The sequence below is a fragment of the Ambystoma mexicanum genome, chromosome 9, assembly GCF_040938575.1.
Source record: "Ambystoma mexicanum isolate Mex_15411 chromosome 9, UKY_AmexF1_1, whole genome shotgun sequence".
NCBI lineage: Eukaryota > Metazoa > Chordata > Amphibia > Caudata > Ambystomatidae > Ambystoma > Ambystoma mexicanum.
In genome coordinates, this window is record NC_090931.1 from 1,488,645,861 (window position 1) to 1,488,667,690 (window position 21,830).

The 21,830-nt window shown below is 51.5% G+C and overlaps 1 protein-coding gene across 1 annotated transcript in view; it reads left to right on the forward strand.

Moving 5' to 3' along the window:
- The window catches only part of LOC138489261 (unconventional myosin-X-like), a 788,454-nt gene that overhangs the window by 421,576 nt on the left and 345,048 nt on the right, over positions 1–21,830 (forward strand). The window contains exon 12 of the mRNA XM_069616957.1: positions 8,548–8,694. Within this exon, the coding sequence (XP_069473058.1) occupies positions 8,548–8,694 (147 nt within the window). The remainder of the gene's footprint in view (positions 1–8,547; positions 8,695–21,830) is intronic.

Consider the following 21,830-nt stretch of genomic DNA (forward strand, 5'->3'; position numbering starts at 1 on the left):
CAGCCCGCCCTCCCCTAAGGCCGGCTCTGCTCGTTGGCAGTGTTTTTAAATGGAGAAAAAGTGCAGGTACTCGCCAAGCTACGAAGCCGGAGATTCTGGCGCAGCGCTTTCAGCGCCGGGCCTTTCGGCGAGGCACCTTGGTCACAGGTCCCTTTTAGGCAAACCCTGTTGTTTGCTGGCAATGCCCAGTGAGATTAAATTATGTGCAAAGGAGCACTCTTTGGTAAAGCCGTGTATCTGGGATCCTTTCACACAAACTTCCAGTTTGTTATGCATTGTTAAGAAACGTTGAATATCTATATTAAATTAGACTTTTTTTGTGTATCAAACTAGCAGATATCATAGCTGTAGACTAGGCTTTAGAAGGGGAGTTTTATCATGGCTCGCTTTCATTGCCTAGTAAGAAATTTGGTCGGTAACTGGAGCTGTGTGCGAACTTTCAGTCGAAAACGTTCCATCACAACTGCAGAGAGCGTTGCCCCTGAGCTATCCTTCCGGCACGTTTGTCCCTCCTTTTGTTTTGAAGGGTGAACCCGGAAGGAGACATTGTGGGCACTGTGGTGGTCCAGAGAGGAGGAGGGAGGGGGGGCGCTGCTTTCCCCAGCAAAGGCTGCAGAAGGTTAGTCCTTTCCGTTGTGAAAAGGTGAAATGAAAAGCTTTCATTTTCACATCGCAACATAATTGAGCACCAGTACTCTCTTTCAGGCGTTGAGAAGGGCAGGTACTCAATGCAGGTACTGAGGGCCGGGTAGACCGGCCCATTTAAAGGACTACTCGTAGAGATGGAGGTTTGAAGTAAACAGTTCCTGGGTAACTGAATGGCCCTCTATCTCAGTCAGAGGCTTTCCTACAGTGGTGGGACCACATATTTGGTATGCCAAGCATGCATGCAATACGATGTGCCATTTGGCATCGAGTGCCAGGTGATGGGCCATTTGTCATGTCATCGTTACCGAGCTGCCATGAAATGCAGATGTTCACCTGTAACTGCGATTTGCTGCTCATGTGACTGGGGACGGAGTACAGTTTCTCAGGCAGTGCCACTTGCTAAAGCTCCTCGCTTACTTGTGGTGATGCTTAATGGCACTGTCGTGCTGAGGGCACACTTGGTACTCCATTATGTACCCTTAGGTCGAACTACCCTGAGTGTGCACTCACCATAAGCTTTATACAGTTGGAAACACAGGACCCACGGACTCCAACCCTTCCCTCTCCTCAACCATGTTTATTTATAATAATAATTTTGCATTTATATAGCGCTACGAACCCTCAGGCATATGAGCGCTGCTTATTATTACCCACGGTGTGTGGTGCTCATTTATCAACCTCTGAAGGATGAAGGGCAGAGTTTGGCTCTGCCGGGATTTGAACCTGCATTGGCAGGCTTTGCACGGATGTGAAAGCGAGTGCTTTACTCGCTGTGCAATCTGGCCTTTCACGCCTAGGCTCTTGGCTTAGAATCCCAAGTACTACAAAGCTGGTGTTTGTTTAGTCTGAGAAATCGAATGCTTTCCCTAATCAGAAAAAGCCTCCACGCTTCAAGGGTTTACTTGAGCACATCTCTAATCTATCACAGGGCCATATGTTACAGTTTATAATAGCTGTGCATTTACCTAATTCTACCCAGATCTACTGATCCCATTGGAGTTACTCTGGTAACCGCCTGCATGCTTCATCCCCATTCCGGCCATAACTGCAGCATTGTGTACCCAAAATCTCACAAACCTCTCCCCTCTCGTTAGCCCGAGTAGTTCACATCTTCTATGCGTTTTAGACACTCCTTTCTTTTACTCTCCACACTCATTCTGTTTTACTCTACACCCACAGACTAGGTCTCAGAGCCCTGACAAGGGCATGATATGGCACTTTCCTGGCAAGCCTAGACACTCTGCGACTACTACAGTGGCATCTTGGTGAAGTAGACAAACTTTGCAAGGTAACATAATGAAGCCTGCCCATTCTGGGCTTGGCGAGTGTCATGTAAACCGGTCCTGCTCTGCGCAGTGGGCATAATCAGATCCAGTCGTGCGCTAACTGGGCATACCGGAATTTGGCCCCTCTGCCCTGAAATCACTAATGGGTCCTGGGGATCTATAGCCACACTGTGATTTTAAAGTCGATATCTGGCCAGACCGTTGGTATCTCTGGTTTTGTTGCTACCATGGCAATGCAGGATAGTAAATGGACATACTGGTGAACAGTGGCAGTGTCCTGCAATGAAATAGTGATGCTTGTACAATGCCTCTGCTATGCTTCTTCAAAAGCCAAAGCTTTTATCAACTTTGGTTAAATATGCTGATAACATTTGCTCATAATGGGCCTGGTGGCAGAGTTTTTGTCTCCTCCCAGAGTTTCTGGGAAATTGAGCTTTCATTTGTGAGGTGGTACCCATCTGCTGTGATTAAAATAGGGGCATTCTTGTGAACTTTCTGTCCATTTTTCTGAGCCGTATTTTTGTAAAACCATGATCTCGTGTTAGCAGACCCCATGTCTCATTTCCTGGCATACCTTGTTTGTTTGAGCTATATTTGCTTATCTTTCAACATGCTTGCCAACATTATCCATTCCAATCGGGAGATACCAGTGCATGTCTGGTTTTCACTGTGCATTCTGGGACTTGTAGTCATGGGTTTATAATGGAGATATCCGGAACTACAAGTCCCAAAAGTGTGTCCAGAATGGAATTGATAATGTTGGCCTGTATGAGTTGGTTACATTCTAGTTTGGGCTCCATCTTCTGATGAAACTTCATAATGAGTCCAGAGCAGGCAGAAGATCTTTCCTCTAGAATGTTCTTTCCTGTGCTGATTCCACATCCTTGTGCCCAGGTGTTGGCCTCTCACCTTAATTGTCCATGTTCAATGCCCTTTACTTTGTGTCCTCTTTCTTACTGTGGATGGGCCGTCCCTGCTCCACTCCATTCCTGTATGGTTCTAAGGGTCTCCCTCATCTTTCAGGTGTTGCCCCCCACCTCCGTCGATTCCAGTGCGTGTCTAAGGGTCTTCCTCATTATTTCACATCTTGACTACCCATCCACCTCCCTCGATTCCAGGGCAGGTCTAAGGGTCTTCCTCATGTTTCAGGTCCTGATTACCACCCACCTCCCTCAATTTCAGTGAGCTTTTAAGGGACCTGCCCATGATTTCAGGTCTTGCCCACGCCCCACCTCCCTCGATTCCAGTGCAGGTCTAAGGATCTTCCTCGTGATTTCAGGTCTTGGCTACCCTCCACCTCCCTCGATTCCAGTGCAGGTCTAAGGATCTTCCTCATGATTTCAGGTCTTGGCTACCCTCCAACTCCCTCGATTCCAGTGCAGGTCTAAGGATCTTCCTCATGATTTCAGGTCTTGGCTACCCTCCACCTCCCTCGATTCCAGTGCAGGTCTAAGGATCATCCTCATGATTTCAGGTCTTGGCTACCCCCCACCTCCCTCGATTCCAGTGCAGGTCTAAGGATCTTCCTCATGATTTCAGGTCTTGGCTACCCTCCACCTCCCTCGATTCCAGTGCAGGTCTAAGGATCTCCCTCATGATTTCAGGTCTTTCCCACCATCCACCTCCCTAGAGTGCCGGTCTAAGGGCCTTCCTCATGATTACAGGTCTTGGCTACCTCCCACCTCCCTAGATTCCAGTGCAGGTCTAAGGATCTTCCTCATGATTTCAGGTCTTGGCTACCCCCAACTCCCTAGATTCCAGTGCAGGTCTCAGGATCTTCCTCGTGATTTCAGGTCTTGGCTACCTGTTAGCATGGATTTCTAAACTCTGCTCTTGTGAACGGATGTTTAGGAAGCCACCCTTGCTTAGTGAAACAGGGGACAGCTCTGGGGAGGTAGCCAGGACAATTCATGGTAACTTGAAGAGCAGTCAAGACTAGGTCTCAGGAGTAGAGGTGGTGGTCTGAGGTCTTGGATGAGCACACACAGTAGGACGACAAGAATTACCCTTAAACAGTGGTATATCAAAAATACACAATTTATTAGGCCCAGAACAAACATGAGTGGATAAAGGCAAACACAGTAATACTATTACTTCAACACACACTATGTAAATTATATACAGTCACTTTTCGGCCAACGCAGTAAAGTGCGGATTCCTGCAAAATCCTGGGAGGAGGGAATTTATATTGTGCGTTTGTAAGGCACTTCTACATCAAGAATGTGTTTCAAAGTGCCCACAGGGCTTTGGGGCGGGGGGGAGAGGAACAATAGGCAAATACAATAATTATGATGAGCAAGCAAGACGGAGGCAGTCCTACTAGGACTTCTGAGCATTCGGAAAGTGCAAATGCAGAGAGATGGGAACATGGGAATGGAGTAAGCGCTAGAGTTTTCCCAGAAGGGGAAGTGCTTGACGGAGAGCACTAGGTGAAGAGTGGTCACCTGCTGATACCATAAGTGCAGGCCTGTGGGATAACCTAGGCCAGTGGATATCAAGAAAGTGCTGGGAGATGGAGGAGGCTGAAGGCGATTGGAAGGAAGGCCAGGGCCCAGAAGGACACAAGGGCTCAGGCTACCAATCTCAGTGGCTGTGGGGTTTAGCACAGGGGGAAGAGGGGGTAAGCAAACTTGTCCAACTCCAGAAATGGATATCCCTAACTTAAGAAGTCAAGCTCTATGAAGATTGGAGCCTTGTGCTCAATGTTATGTTTGTGCGTATAAGCGCTCATCAATACGTAAAACTCATAAAGGACAAACTTCAATGGGAATGAAAAGTTGGAAGAGGACACTGGAGTGGAGAAATCCGGTTCCAAAAGTTAGAGGAGAATCTGCTGCGGAGAGCAAAGCTGTCCCCAATTTTGACGGCTACAGGGAGTGGAGGCCACCCAAGCCAAGGCAAGGACCACAAGGGACCCTTCATGTGTAAAAGGGATTGGAGGAACTAGGGGCCATCGGTAAGTGGTATGCTTACTCATCGCCCTTAACTCACTCCGGGTCCAAACCTGGTAGGTTCGAGATGGTGGCCTGGAGTACAAAATCCCACTGTTGGATACGCTTCAAGATGCACAGGCAATGCGGGTGCAGATGCTGGTCTGGTTTACACCAGGAGTTGGACCTCTCATCTTGAATGCAGTAGTTCTCAGCACACTCGAAGAAAGGCAGGAAAGTCACCAGCAGCGACTGTCGCTGTCGCGCAGTGACGCAGGTGCACCCAGGTGGCGCTGTCAGATGCACGCTTCTCTCTCATGGCCCAAAGCAGCTGGGACGATGAGGTTTGGAGAGAAGGTTCTTTGCAATGCAACTCCGGTTCCTCCAAAGGCTTGAGTCAAAACACGATGTAGCAACGCTCCGGCACCGATAACAAGGTTCAAGCTGGTCAGCCCACTGGATGGCCCAGGGACACTTCCGAGAAGACTCGTCTTCAGGGCATCAAAGAGACGTTGAGAGTAGTTGGTCCCACCACTCAAAAGGGTTGAAGCACCTTTGCAGGTCTTTGGAAATTGAGAGCAAAGCAGGGCTCTGCTGGGACAACAACGGGGTCAGGGTGCCAGACCTTCTCTGCACGGCTCCGGACAGTCCTTGCATCTGCTTTGCTTCTCTGGATACTTGGCTCTGTATGCAGATCTATCCAGACCTAAGGTTAATCTGTGGGTCTGCACTTGGGCCCCTTCCTCATATTCCAAAGGGTATTACCCAAATTGACCTTCTGCACAATTGACCTTTATCTGTATCATAGTTTTTTCATGTGTGGGGTGGGTTTGGGGTAGTAAATAATGTAAGGGTATTGGGTGGGTGGGGTCGAGGGGGGTTTCTGGATTGGGTGGGGGGTATCCCCCCGCATATATGTCCCAATTGACCTAATAACCTCGATCAGTTTTCCCTCAAGCAGTTCACTCACGATCAATTGTGATTAGAGCAATTCGTATACATCCTTCCAAAGTTCAGTGAGTACTCGCACCCAGTTGACCAATGAGGAGATCAGCCCCACTCTTACATGCAAGCAGTGGTCTAATCAGGGACCACTGTGGCTCTCGCGCTCTCATGCACATCAGCCATCCTGGCACCAGTAATGCGGATTGTGACCGGACAGTCCCAGCCCAATTCCTAGGTACCTACACACGTGACCTGCATTAGCAAGCAAAACGCTCTGGCTTTCGCGGGTGAATGCATGCCCAAATTAGGATTCCCCGGGTCACTCAGACCAGGAGGATGGCCAATAGACAAAATGGCCAAAGGAGAATACAGACCTTGTGGCAAGGCCATGACGGGCACTAGCTACAGTCAGGAGCCAAACGCGATAAGCGCAGTATGGCTCGGTAAAAGTGCATACAAATAGCTGAAAAAGCTGCTGCTGCCACCAGTCTACTCCTAGGCACATTGTCCAGTTAACAAAAAATCCTTAGTGGGTGTCTAGTGCCCAAAAATACAAGGACCTACGTGTGTGGTAACTGTAATGTACATTGCGCACTGCAATACAGTTGCCAAACAGTGCGACACAGTCATAAGACTAAGGGAAACAATGTTTCCCAGTACTGACTGCCTGAAGGGACAGGTCAGTTTCCCTGTAATAAGCTAAAGGATAGTGGAGTGCAGCTGAAGGCTGTGCTCCAGGGGTGAAGGTCAGCACAGGAGGCTGTAACAAAAGCAAAACGTTTGGGGGTCCCCGAATATGCAGGTAAAATAGCAGTAAGGGACATGTTTTCTAACCCTACCCCCACCTCCCTTGATTCCAGTGCGTATAATGCTATATCCCTTGTGCTGCCGACTGTACACTAGGATATGCACCCACAAGAATGAAATGGTAGTAGTAAGTGACTAACCTGTTCAGATGCAACAGCCTGAGGCTAGAGATAAGCTTCCCAGGAACCCTTGTGCTCAGCTGTACTTTGACTGACAGAACTGAGTAGCACTGGCCCCAGGGAACCCCTCTGGGGAGGGGGGAATCCCTGATGAGATGATTGTATGATGTCTTCTGTTGTAGCTTTGGTTTCTCGTGCAACTGCAGCCTGGGTATTCTGCCTACTAATCAGATGGTCTGGATACGATGTAAATGGGGAGGACTGACAGAGTAGCAAGAGGACGGAAGAGGTTGTGCTGCAGGGACGATAGGAGAAAAAGACGTTATCCTCACTAAAAGGGAGAGCTATGCTTTGATAAGGGCGCGAAGCACAGAGTATCGGCTTGAGGGTTCAAAAGGGCCTGGGACCGATGCAGAGGCTGCCCAATGTCTGAGGTGATGCTGGTGCTGAGATCTGTGTAATAGAGTGAGTTAGTAGAGCAAAATGGACCAGAAAGGGAGATACAATAGCAAAGAACAGTAAGAACATTTCAAACGCACCGAGCGTTTTAGGAAAAGAGTAGCGACATGCAGGTTTCCTAGTTGCTGCTGCATAAATCCCCTGTTGACATCAGTGTGGGAGGAAACAGGAAGGAGCTGCAAGTGTGTTCCAAAGCTAGACTGTCAACCGGAACTCCGACAGCCATTTTGGGACGGGGACAGTACACAGGACCGATCCTTCTCCATCTATTCCAGATAAAGTAGCATCATACTCGGGTCGTGACAGTGAGGGTCTTGGGGTCTCCTCATGATTTCAGGTTTTGGCTACAACCCACCTCCCTCGATTCCAGTGCGGTCCCATGTGATTTCAGATCTTCCCTACCCCGTACCTCCCTCGATTCCAGTGCGGTCCCATGTGATTTCAGATCTTCCCTACCCGTACCTCCCTCGATTCCAGTGAGGCCCCACATGATTTTAGGTCTACACTACCCCCCCCCCCACCTCCCTCGATTCCAGTGCCATTCTAAGGGTATGCACCCCTGCATGTTCTAGCTCGTGCTTCCCTTGCTGCCCATTAGTACCCGGCGAGGGGGGTGCGGCAGCCTCCCAGCCAATGGGGAGGCTCAGAATGTGGGCATTACCACATGGTAATCCCACCGCCCGGAGCCTCCTCAGGGCTGGCGGCCGCCATCTCCACTGGCCGGGGAATCGGGTATGTCTTTCTCCCACTCCTCCTCCCCCATCCACAGAATTCCCTCCCCGCCCTCCCACCCCCACTTCCACTTAGATTCTTTTTTGTCCATTTCGAGAGTGGACGCGCTGGAAACACTTCTGCCCCAAACGCGCCCGCTCCCAATCTGCGACAGGCTGTCATTGAAAGGGAGAAGGGACTACATGTAGTCCCATCTCCCTTTGCACGGTGGAAATTTTGTTTGTCTACTTTTTTCACTTATTTTCAATGACCGCCATGGAAAGGGAAAACTGACTTTGTTTTCCCTTACCCGGTGGCCATTTTTTTACATTTGTTTTTTTCTGTTCAGAAACGTCTGATTGGTTTGGAACAGAAAATAACATGCCTATGATACCCCGGTCTAATGGGCCGGGGTACTAATGGCAATCGGCCCCTCACCTGCGAGCCATTACCGCATAAGGTAATGCCCCAGGGGTCTTCATTGAGGCCCTTGCATATGGGCCCCGGGGGCATTACCTTATGCAGTAATGGGCCGCAGGCTTGCGGCTTACTGCCTAATTAATGTATGTGTACAATGGTTCTGTCTCTCCTGTTGCTGTTGTTGGGCACCAACCTCCCTCATCTTCTCCCTTTCTCTCCTAGGCCGCGGACTCCAGAGACTCGCTGGCGATGGCGCTCTACTCCCAGGGCTTCTCTTGGCTCCTCGGCAGGATTAATGCCAAGATCAAAGGGAAGGAAAACTTCAAGTGTGTGGGGATTCTGGATATCTTTGGCTTCGAGAACTTTCAGGTGAGTGGTGCGGGACCCCTGAGTGTGTCTGTTGGTGTAGCCTCATGTATTGGAGGGCTACAGAAGCACCTGTGGAGCCTGCCTGACCCATATGGCCATCATGTGTGGGTTCACACTGGACTGGTGCCTGTTGAAGCTTTGGAAGGAGCTCTCTGGATCATGATGTCCAACCTGTGCTGTGATGGACACACTGAGGCAGCACTCCACATCTGACCAGTACCTTTGGTGCATGATCCCATGGATCTTTGTGTCCACCCCCTTCGCTCCTTTGCTGTAGTGCAGGCCCCACACGCTTTGATGTTCACCCACTGCTGGGGTGCAGGGTCTCTTTGCTCATGGTATTAAACCCACTGCCCGCATGCAGGTGTGCATTACTCCTGGCATTCAGGTTGTTGCGCACACTGCGGAACCCATTACTGAAAAGCACTTTAACAGAGCATTGGACTTGACCCTGTGTTCTAGTTCTCCTGGCGTCCAGCCCACTGCTCTGGTACAGGACCCCCATAATCCTGGCATTCGGCTTGCTGCTCTAGTGTAGGAACCCATTACTCCTGCCACTCAGCTTGCTGCTCTAGTGTAGGAACCCATGACTCCTGGCATTCAGCTTGCTGCTCTAGTGTATGGACCATTAATCCTGGCACTCAGCTTGCTGCTCTAGTGTAGGAACCCATGACTCCTGGCATTCAGCTTGCTGCTCTAGTGTGGGAACCCATTACTCCTGGCATTTTTCCTGCTGCTGTATTGAAGGGACCATCTGAGGTTCAACCAGCTCACAGACGCTACTGTATAAGGTAATTGCTCTTATGGTTAAAACGTTGTTTTCTACTAATTGACCTAAACTTTAAAGCATTTCTTCTTCTATAGCTATTTTTCTTAATTACGACATTCTCCATATTTCGGAAGTGCTATCATGCTCCCAGATCCTTATTTGGACATGAAATCAATTAATCAGTTTTCCTCTTGTCCTTGGCGCTTTGATTGGGTTTGTCCCCTTTCTTTGATTGTTCTCGTGCTTGGTTGTGCCTTGCCTCTTCTCCTTGGCGCTTTCATTGGTTTGGTCCCCTTTCTTTGACTGTTCTCCAGCTTGGTTGCGCCTTGCCTCTTCTCCTTGGCACTTTCATTGGTTTGGTCCCCTTTCTTTGATTGTTCTCGAGTTTAGTTGTGTCTTTCCTGCTCTCCATGGCACTTTTATTGGTTTTATCCCCTTTCTTTGATTGTTCTCAAGCTTGGTTGTGTCTTGCCTATTGCCTCTTCTCCTTGGCGCTTTCATTGGTATCGTCCCCTTTCTTTGCTTGTTCTCGAGCTTGGTTGTGTCTTGCCTCTTCTCCTTGGCACGTTCATTGGTTTCTTCCCCTTTCTTTGATTGTTCTCGAGCTTGGTTGTGTCTTGCCTCTTGCCTCTTCTCCTAGGCACTTTCATTGGTTTGGCCCCTTTCGTTGATTGTTCTCGAGCTTGGTTGCCTCTTGCCTCTTCTCCTAGGCACTTTCATTGGTTTGGCCCCTTTCTTTGATTGTTCTCGAGCTTGGTTGCCTCTTCTCCTTGGCACTGTCATTGGTTTGGCCCCTTTCTTTGATTGTTCTCGAGCTTGGTTGCCTCTTGCCTCTTCTCCTTGGCACTTTCATTGGTTTGGCCCCTTTCTTTGATTGTTCTCGAGCTTGGTTGTGTCTTTGCTGCTCTCCTTGGCACTTTCATTGGTTTCTTCCCCTTTCTTTGATTGTTCTCGAGCTTGGTTGTGTCTTGCCTCTTGCCTCTTCTCCTAGGCACTTTCATTGGTTTGGCCCCTTTCGTTGATTGTTCTCGAGCTTGGTTGTGTCTTGCCTCTTGCCTCTTCTCCTTGGCACTTTCATTGGTTTCTTCCCCTTTCTTTGATTGTTCTCGAGCTTGGTTGTGTCTTGCCTCTTGCCTCTTCTCCTAGGCACTTTCATTGGTTTGGCCCCTTTCTTTGATTGTTCTCGAGCTTGGTTGTGTCTCGCCTCTTCCCCTAGGCACTTTCATTGGTTTCTTCCCCTTTCTTTGATTGTTCTCGAGCTTGGTTGCGTCTTTGCTGCTCTCCTTGGCACTGTCATTGGTTTGGCCCCTTTCTTTGATTGTTCTCGAGCTTGGTTGCCTCTTGCCTCTTCTCCTTGGCACTTTCATTGGTTTCTTCCCCTTTCTTTGATTGTTCTCGAGCTTGGTTGTGTCTTGCCTCTTCTCCTAGGCACTTTCATTGGTTTGGTCCCCTTTCTTTGATTGTTCTCGAGCTTGGTTGTGTCTTGCCTCTTGCCTCTTCTCCTTGGCACTTTCATTGGTTTCTTCCCCTTTCTTTGATTGTTCTCGAGCTTGGTTGCGTCTTTGCTGCTCTCCTTGGCACTGTCATTGGTTTGGCCCCTTTCTTTGATTGTTCTCGAGCTTGGTTGCCTCTTGCCTCTTCTCCTTGGCACTTTCATTGGTTTCTTCCCCTTTCTTTGATTGTTCTCGAGCTTGGTTGTGTCTTGCCTCTTCTCCTAGGCACTTTCATTGGTTTGGTCCCCTTTCTTTGATCTCGAGCTTGGTTGCGTCTTTGCTGCTCTCCTTGGCACTGTCATTGGTTTCGTCCCCTTTGTTTGATTGTTCTCGAGCTTGGTTGTGTCTTGCCTCTTGCCTCTTCTCCTTGGCACTTTCATTGGTTTCTTCCCCTTTCTTTGATTGTTCTCGAGCTTGGTTGTGTCTTGCCTCTTGCCTCTTCTCCTTGGCACTTTCATTGGTTTCTTCCCCTTTCTTTGATTGTTCTCGAGCTTGGTTGTGTCTTGCCTCTTGCCTCTTCTCCGAGGCACTTTCATTGGTTTGGTCCCCTTTCTTTGATCTCGAGCTTGGTTGCGTCTTTGCTGCTCTCCTTGGCACTGTCATTGGTTTCGTCCCCTTTGTTTGATTGTTCTCGAGCTTGGTTGTGTCTTGCCTCTTCCCCTAAGCACTTTCATTGGTTTGGCCCCTTTCTTTGATTGTTCTCGAGCTTGGTTGCCTCTTGCCTCTTCTCCTTGGCACTGTCATTGGTTTCGTCCCCTTTGTTTGATTGTTCTCGAGCTTGGTTGCCTCTTCTCCTTGGAACTGCCATTGGTTTCGTCCCCTTTGTTTGATTGTTCTCGAGCTTGGTTGCCTCTTCTCCTTGGCACTGTCATTGGTTTCTTCCCCTTTCTTTGATTGTTCTCGAGCTTGGTTGCCTCTTCTCCTTGGCACTGTCATTGGTTTCGTCCCCTTTGTTTGATTGTTCTCGAGCTTGGTTGCCTCTTCTCCTTGGCACTGTCATTGGTTTCGTCCCCTTTGTTTGATTGTTCTCGAGCTTGGTTGCCTCTTCTCCTTGGCACTGTCATTGGTTTCGTCCCCTTTCTTTGATTGTTCTCGAGCTTGGTTGCCTCTTCTCCTTGGCACTGTCATTGGTTTCTTCCCCTTTCTTTGATTGTTCTCGAGCTTGGTTGCCTCTTCTCCTTGGCACTGTCATTGGTTTCGTCCCCTTTGTTTGATTGTTCTCGAGCTTGGTTGCCTCTTCTCCTTGGCACTGCCATTGGTTTCGTCCCCTTTGTTTGATTGTTCTCGAGCTTGGTTGCCTCTTCTCCTTGGCACTTGCATTGGTTTCTTCCCCTTTCTTTGAAGTCTTGAGATTGATTGAGTCTTTCCTCCTGTTGCTTAGTTTAACATACACTGAGCAATGCATTTTGGGTTTTGTTGCTCCACTAGAGTTCTTACACCATCTACTGCGTCATCCCCTTTGAGTTGAGCTCCCATTGGCTGCTCTTATCTACTTTGTTTGCTGGGGTGGGGACGTGATTATCTGCACGTGCAGATAAACGCACTGCCCATACCAATAACTTCCAAAGTTGGTGCGGCTTTAGAGAACCACACAAGGGGACCAACACTTTAATAATGTATAAAAAGGAAAGACCAGTGCATTAACTGGGGCAAGAGTTCAAGGGGGGGGGGGGGCTCTAACAAGTGTGTGGCTTGGGCAGCAAGCAGCTTCTGTTCTCGTTACTCAAGGTTGGTGGGCAGCCTGGAGGGCACAGACATGTGGCTTTCCCTCCCTTTGTTTTGTATTGCAGCAGCGCCGACCCAATAGCAGGCGGTCTTTGGACATTGATGCACACGATCAAAAGCATCTGTTGAGAGGGGAGAAACTGAAGCGGAGATGAATCCTCTCTTTCATCCCCTGCCTCACCCAACAGATGTTGTCGATCGGGTGACATGCTGAAGAGCCAATACGCGCTGGAATGCTGGCTAGTGTGGGGCTTATGTGAGCACCTGCTCTTTTTTCAGACTGCCAGGACTTAGCTCTGGTCAGCCCCGGCCCACTTAAAGCCCTACGAAAGACGCTTCCAAGCTTGGCAGTAGCCAGAGAAAGGTGACCCATCTAATGGAAGGGCCGAGGAGGAAAGGAAAGCGGATTTATCTGCATGTGCCGTAGGATGGATCTGAACATTTTCTACACTGGTTCCAGCCCTGTGACCTAGGACCTCAGCCCATTGACCTTGCAAGCCTGGCTTAGGTCCTGCTCGGTCACATTGCACCAGTGTAAGGAAAGCACAAGGGAAGGGAGTAACCCTGCACCCTTGCAATACAGACTTTACACCGTTGTAACACGAGCTTGAAGCCAGAAACCTTTCAGCCTTCCAGTCTAGACATTGTACCATTGTAATGCTAGTTTGGCGCCAGTAACCTCTTGAAATCCTGGCACTGCCTTGGTAACCCAGCTCCCGTAGTCCAGACATTGTAACATCATGATATAAAGCTAGTGGCATTGTTCCCTTTAATATCACTTGCTCCAGGCCACACAAATTGCACCCTTACAGCCCTGGCGCATAGCTAGAAACAATGCACCATTGTAAAGTTGGTTCAGAACCAGCAACCTAGCACCTTTACAGTCCTGGTTCCAAGTCAGTGCCACCGTTATAAGTCGAGAGTAACATGGCTATGTTGTAATCCTGGCTCCAAGGCAGTGACGCCATCTTCTAACCATCCTGGATCCCAGAGAGTAGCATGGCTCTGATGTAATCCTGGCTCCAGGGCAGTGACATTATCCTATCCACCCTGGATCCCAGAGAGTAGCATGGCTCTGATGTAATCGTGGCTCCAGGGCAGTGACCTTCCCCTATCCATCCTGGATCCCAGAGAGTAGAATGGATCTGATGTAATCCTGGCTCCAGGGCAGTGACCTTCCCCTATCCATCCTGGATCCCAGAGAGTAGCATGGCTCTAGTGTAATCCTGGCTCCAGGGCAGTGACCTTCCCCTATCCACCCTGGATCCCAGAGAGTAGCATGGCTCTGATGTAATCCTGGCTCCAGGGCAGTGACCTTCCCCTATCCACCCTGGATCCCAGAGAGTAGATTGGATCTGATGTAATCCTGGCTCCAGGGCAGTGACCTTCCCCTATCCATCATGGATCCCAGAGAGTAGCATGGCTCTGGTGTAATCCTGGCTCCAGGGCAGTGACCTACCCCTATCCACCCTGGATCCCAGAGAGTAGCATGGCTCTGGTGTAATCCTGGCTCCAGGGCAGTGACCTTCCCCTATCCATCCTGGATCCCAGAGAGTAGCATGGCTCTGATGTAATCTTGGCTCCAGGGCAGTGACCTACCCCTATCCATCCTGGATCCGAGTAGCATGGCTCTGATGTAATCCTGGCTCCAGGGCAGTGACCTACCCCTATCCACCCTGGATCCCAGAGTGTAGCATGGCTCTGATGTAATCCTGGCTCCAGGGCAGTGACATTATCCTATCCACCCTGGATCCCAGAGAGTAGCATGGCTCTGATGTAATCGTGGCTCCAGGGCAGTGACCTTCCCCTATCCATCCTGGATCCCAGAGAGTAGAATGGATCTGATGTAATCCTGGCTCCAGGGCAGTGACCTTCCCCTATCCATCCTGGATCCCAGAGAGTAGCATGGCTCTAGTGTAATCCTGGCTCCAGGGCAGTGACATTCCCCTATCCACCCTGGATCCCAGAGAGTAGCATGGCTCTGATGTAATCCTGGCTCCAGGGCAGTGACCTTCCCCTATCCACCCTGGATCCCAGAGAGTAGATTGGATCTGATGTAATCCTGGCTCCAGGGCAGTGACCTTCCCCTATCCATCATGGATCCCAGAGAGTAGCATGGCTCTGGTGTAATCCTGGCTCCAGGGCAGTGACCTACCCCTATCCACCCTGGATCCCAGAGAGTAGCATGGCTCTGGTGTAATCCTGGCTCCATGGCAGTGACCTTCCCCTATCCATCCTGGATCCCAGAGAGTAGCATGGCTCTGATGTAATCTTGGCTCCAGGGCAGTGACCTACCCCTATCCATCCTGGATCCGAGTAGCATGGCTCTGATGTAATCCTGGCTCCAGGGCAGTGACCTACCCCTATCCACCCTGGATCCCAGAGTGTAGCATGGCTCTGATATAATCCTGGCTCCAGGGCAGTGACCTACCCCTATCCACCCTGGATCCCAGAGAGTAGCATGGCTCTGATGTAATCCTGGCTCCAGGGCAGTGACCTACCCCTATCCATCCTGGATCCCAGAGAGTAGCATGGCTCTGATGTAATCCTGGCTCCAGGGCAGTGACCTACCCCTATCCATCCTGGATCCCAGAGAGTAGCATGGCTCTGATGTAATCCTGGCTCCAGGGCAGTGACCTACCCCTATCCATCCTGGATCCCAGAGAGTAGCATGGCTCTGATGTAATCCTGGCTCCAGGGCAGTGACCTACCCCTATCCACCCTGGATCCCAGAGAGTAGCATGGCTCTGATGTAATCCTGGCTCCAGGGCAGTGACCTACCCCTATCCATCCTGGATCCCAGAGAGTAGCATGGCTCTGATGTAATACTGGCTCCAGGGCAGTGACCTACCCCTAGCCACCCTGGATCCCAGAGAGTAGCATGGCTCTGATGTAATACTGGCTCCAGGGCAGTGACCTACCCCTAGCCACCCTGGATCCCAGAGAGTAGCATGGCTCTGATGTAATACTGGCTCCAGGGCAGTGACCTACCCCTAGCCACCCTGGATCCCAGAGAGTAGCATGGCTCTGATGTAATCCTGGCTCAAGGGCAGTGACCTTCCCCTATCCACCCTGGATCCCAGAGAGTAGCATGGCTCTGATGTAATCCTGGCTCCAGGGCAGTGACCTACCCCTATCCACCCTGGATCCCAGAGAGTAGCATGGCTCTGATGTAATCCTGGCTCCAGGGCAGTGACATTCCCCTATCCACCCTGGATCCCAGAGAGTAGCATGGCTCTGATGTAATCCTGGCTCCAGGGCAGTGACCTACCCCTAGCCACCCTGGATCCCAGTGAGTAGCATGGCTCTGATGTAATCCTGGCTCCAGGGCAGTGACATTCCCCTATCCATCCTGGATCCCAGAGAGTAGCATGGCTCTGATGTAATCCTGGCTCCAGGGCAGTGACCTACCCCTATCCACCCTGGATCCCAGAGAGTAGCATGGCTCTGATGTAATCCTGGTGACCTTCCCCTATCCACCTTGGATCCCAGAGAGTAGCATGGCTCTGATGTAATCCTGGCTCCAGGGCAGTGACATTCCCCTATCCATCCTGGATCCCAGAGAGTAGCATGGCTCTGGTGTAATCCTGGCTCCAGGGCAGTGACATTCTCCTATCCACCCTGGATCCCAGAGAGTAGCATGGCTCTGATGTAATCCTGGCTCCAGGGCAGTGACATTCCCCTATCCACCCTGGATCCCAGAGTGTAGCATGGCTCTGATGTAATCCTGGCTCCAAGGCAGTGACATTCCCCTATCCATCCTGGATCCCAGAGAGTAGCTTGGCTCTGATGTAATCCTGGCTCCAGGGCAGTGACCTACCCTTATCCATCCTGGATCCCAGAGAGTAGCATGGCTCTGATGTAATCCTGGCTCCAGGGCAGTGACATTCCCCTATCCATCTTGGATCCCAGAGAGTAGCATGGCTCTGATGTAATCCTGGCTCCAGGGCAGTGACATTCTCCTATCCACCCTGGATCCCAGAGAGTAGCATGGTTCTGATGTAATCCTGGCTCCAGGGCAGTGACCTACCCCTATCCATCCTGGATCCGAGTATCATGACTCTGATGTAATCCTGGCTCCAGGGCAGTGACCTACCCCTATCCACCCTGGATCCCAGAGTGTAGCATGGCTCTGATGTAATCCTGGCTCCAGGGCAGTGACCTACCCCTATCCATCCTGGATCCCAGAGAGTAGCATGGATCTGATGTAATCCTGGCTCCAGGGCAGTGACCTACCCCTATCCATCCTGGATCCCAGAGAGTAGCATGGCTCTGATGTAATCCTGGCTCCAGGGCAGTGACCTACCCCTATCCATCCTGGATCCCAGAGAGTAGCATGGCTCTGATGTAATACTGGCTCCAGGGCAGTGACCTACCCCTAGCCACCCTGGATCCCAGAGAGTAGCATGGCTCTGATGTAATACTGGCTCCAGGGCAGTGACCTACCCCTAGCCACCCTGGATCCCAGAGAGTAGCATGGCTCTGATGTAATCCTGGCTCCAGGGCAGTGACCTTCCCCTATCCACCCTGGATCCCAGAGAGTAGCATGGCTCTGATGTAATCCTGGCTCCAGGGCAGTGACCTACCCCTATCCACCCTGGATCCCAGAGAGTAGCATGGCTCTGATGTAATCCTGGCTCCAGGGCAGTGACATTACCCTATCCATCCTGGATCCCAGAGAGTAGCATGGCTCTGATGTAATCCTGGCTCCAGGGCAGTGACCTACCCCTAGCCACCCTGGATCCCAGTGAGTAGCATGGCTCTGATGTAATCCTGGCTCCAGGGCAGTGACATTCCCCTATCCATCCTGGATCCCAGAGAGTAGCATGGCTCTGATGTAATCCTGGCTCCAGGGCAGTGACCTACCCCTATCCACCCTGGATCCCAGAGAGTAGCATGGCTCTGATGTAATCCTGGCTCCAGGGCAGTGACATTCCCCTATCCACCCTGGATCCCAGAGAGTAGCATGGCTCTGATGTAATAGGGCAGTGACATTCCCCTATCCATCCTGGATCCCAGAGAGTAGCATGGCTCTGATGTAATCCTGGCTCCAGGGCAGTGACCTACCCCTATCCATCCTGGATCCCAGAGAGTAGCATGGCTCTGATGTAATACTGGCTCCAGGGCAGTGACCTACCCCTAGCCACCCTGGATCCCAGAGAGTAGCATGGCTCTGATGTAATCCTGGCTCCAGGGCAGTGACCTTCCCCTATCCACCCTGGATCCCAGAGAGTAGCATGGCTCTGGTGTAATCCTGGCTCCAGGGCAGTGACCTTCCCCTATCCATCCTGGATCCCAGAGAGTAGCATGGCTCTAGTGTAATCCTTGCTCCAGGGCAGTGACCTACCCCTATCCATCCTGGATCCCAGAGAGTAGCATGGCTCTGATGTAATCCTGGCTCCAGGGCAGTGACCTGCCCCTATCCACCCTGGATCACAGAGAGTATCATGGCTCTGATGTAATCCTGGCTCCAGGGCAGTGACATTCCCCTATCCATCCTGGATCCCAGAGAGTGCATGGCTCTGATGTAATCCTGGCTCCAGGGCAGTGACATTCCCCTATCCATCCTGGATCCCAGAGAGTAGCATGGCTCTGATGTAATCCTGGCTCCAGGGCAGTGACCTACCCCTATCCACCCTGGATCCCAGAGAGTAGCATGGCTCTGATGTAATCCTGGCTCCAGGGCAGTGACCTTCCCCTATCCACCGTGGATCCCAGAGAGTAGCATGGCTCTGGTGTAATCCTGGCTCCAGGGCAGTGACATTCTCCTATCCACCCTGGATCCCAGAGAGTAGCATGGCTCTGGTGTAATCCTGGCTCCAGGGCAGTGACCTGCCCCTATCCACCCTGGATCCCAGAGTGTAGCATGGCTCTGAAGTAATCCTGGCTCCAGGGCAGTGACCTGCCCCTATCCACCCTGGATCCCAGAGTGTAGCATGGCTCTGATGTAATCCTGGCTCCAGGGCAGTGACCTGCCCCTATCCACCCTGGATCCCAGAGAGTAGCATTTCTCTGATGTAATCCTGGCTCCAGGGCAGTGACCTACCCCTATCCATCCTGGATCCCAGAGAGTAGCATGGCTCTGATGTAATCCTGGCTCCAGGGCAGTGACCTACCCCTATCCACCCTGGATCCCAGAGAGCAGCATGGCTCTGATGTAATCCTGGCTCCAGGGCAGTGACATTCCCCTAGCCATCCTGGATCCCAGAGAGCAGCATGGCTCTGATGTAATCCTGGCTCCAGGGCAGTGACCTACCCCTATCCACCCTAGATCCCAGAGAGTAGCATGGCTCTGATGTAATCCTGGCTCCAGGGCAGTGACATTCTCCTAGCCACCCTGGATCCCAGAGAGTAGCATGGCTCTGATGTAATAGGGCAGTGACATTCCCCTATCCATCCTGGATCCCAGAGAGTAGGATCCCAGAGAGTAGCATGGCTCTGATGTAATCCTGGCTCCAGGGCAGTGACCTTCCCCTATCCACCCTGGATCCCAGAGAGTAGCATGGCTCTGGTGTAATCCTGGCTCCAGGGCAGTGACCTACCCCTATCCATCCTGGATCCCAGAGAGTAGCATGGCTCTGGTGTAATCCTGGCTCCAGGGCAGTGACCTACCCCTATCCATCCTGGATCCCAGAGAGTAGCATGGCTCTGATGTAATCCTGGCTCCAGGGCAGTGACCTACCCCTATCCATCCTGGATCCCAGAGAGTAGCATGGCTCTGGTGTAATCCTGGCTCCAGGGCAGTGGCCTTCCCCTATCCATCCTGGATCCCAGAGAGTAGCATGGCTCTGATGTAATCCTGGCTCCAGGGCAGTGGCCTTCCCCTATCCACCCTGGATCCCAGAGAGTAGCATGGCTCTGGTGTAATCCTGGCTCCAGGGCAGTGGCCTACCCCTATCCACCCTGGATCCCAGAGAGTAGCATGGCTCTGGTGTAATCCTGGCTCCAGGGCAGTGGCCTACCCCTATCCACCCTGGATCCCAGAGAGTAGCATGGCTCTGATGTAATCCTGGCTCCAGGGCAGTGGCCTTCCCCTATCCACCCTGGATCCCAGTGAGTAGCATGGCTCTGGTGTAATCCTGGCTCCAGGGCAGTGACATTCCCCTATCCATCCTGGATCCCAGAGAGTAGCATGGCTCTGATGTAATCCTGGCTCCAGGGCAGTGACCTACCCCTATCCATCCTGGATCCCAGAGAGTAGCATGGCTCTGGTGTAATCCTGGCTCCAGGGCAGTGACCTACCCCTATCCATCCTGGATCCCAGAGAGTAGCATGGCTCTGATGTAATCCTGGCTCCAGGGCAGTGTCTTCCCCTATCCACCCTGGATCCCAGAGAGTAGCATGGCTCTGGTGTAATCCTGGCTCCAGGGCAGTGGCCTACCCCTATCCACCCTGGATCCCAGAGAGTAGCATGGCTCTGGTGTAATCCTGGCTCCAGGGCAGTGGCATACCCCTATCCATCCTGGATCCCAGTGAGTAGCATGGCTCTGGTGTAATCCTGGCTCCAGGGCAGTGACATTCCCCTATCCACCCTGGATCCCAGAGAGTAGCATGGCTCTGGTGTAATCCTGGCTCCAGGGCAGTGGCCTACCCCTATCCACCCTGGATCCCAGAGAGTAGCATGGCTCTGGTGTAATCCTGGCTCCAGGGCAGTGGCCTACCCCTATCCACCCTGGATCCCAGAGAGTAGCATGGCTCTGATGTAATCCTGGCTCCAGGGCAGTGGCCTTCCCCTATCCACCCTGGATCCCAGTGAGTAGCATGGCTCTGGTGTAATCCTGGCTCCAGGGCAGTGACATTCCCCTATCCATCCTGGATCCCAGAGAGTAGCATGGCTCTGATGTAATCCTGGCTCCAGGGCAGTGACCTACCCCTATCCACCCTGGATCCCAGAGAGTAGCATGGCTCTGGTGTAATCCTGGCTCCAGGGCAGTGGCCTACCCCTATCCACCCTGGATCCCAGAGAGTAGCATGGCTCTGGTGTAATCCTGGCTCCAGGGCAGTGGCCTACCCCTATCCATCCTGGATCCCAGAGAGTAGCATGGCTCTGATGTAATCCTGGCTCCAGGGCAGTGGCCTTCCCCTATCCACCCTGGATCCCAGTGAGTAGCATGGCTCTGGTGTAATCCTGGCTCCAGGGCAGTGACATTCCCCTATCCATCCTGGATCCCAGAGAGTAGCATGGCTCTGATGTAATCCTGGCTCCAGGGCAGTGACCTACCCCTATCCATCCTGGATCCCAGAGAGTAGCATGGCTCTGGTGTAATCCTGGCTCCAGGGCAGTGACCTACCCTATCCATCCTGGATCTCAGAGAGTAGCATGGCTCTGATGTAATCCTGGCTCCAGGGCAGTGACCTACCCCTATCCATCCTGGATCCCAGAGAGTAGCATGGCTCTGGTGTAATCCTGGCTCCAGGGCAGTGACCTACCCCTATCCATCCTGGATCCCAGAGAGTAGCATGGCTCTGGTGTAATACTAGAACTGCGGTGTGGGCTATTAGGGTGAATCTCTGCGACTTGTAATTATTGAGTTGTCCTGTGGTAATGCCAGTGGCCAAAGAGTAGGCCCTCTACTCCTTTTAAAAGCAGAAAAAGAAAGGATTGCCACTTCGCAAAGGTGCTCTAGGAAAATCAGGAATGTGTCCTTAGGTTTACATGTGTTTCGGCCCCTGGCCTTCCTCAAAACCGGACATAAATTAAATAGCTGATAAGCTTGTTTCCTGTGATTGTCGAAAATATTCAAAGTAGAAGCTGCAATTGTGGGATAATCTCTTTTCCTACAAATACGCAGCTAAATTCCCCTCGCGATTGCGTTGCTGTGAGCAAAAACGTTCTACTTTCCAGTTGCATCCCTCTATCCTGGACCTGAGACACTCGCACGTTATTAGCACATCCCATATCTGCCCCATGGAAGACTTCTGAGCCACTCACTAGCACGACCAACTGTGTGACCTTGAACAGTGGTCCATGGCTCGTCTTGGCTCCTCAAGGCGCTAGATGACCCTATGTCTCCAATAGGAACAGGGTCTATCCAATCTTGTATTTGGGGAGCTAGGGCTCCCAGGCCCTAGCAACCGCTGACTCCCCGCGGGCTGCGGCATTCTGGTTTTGTCTAGTTGATATTGCACCCTAGTCTTGCCCAAAGGGC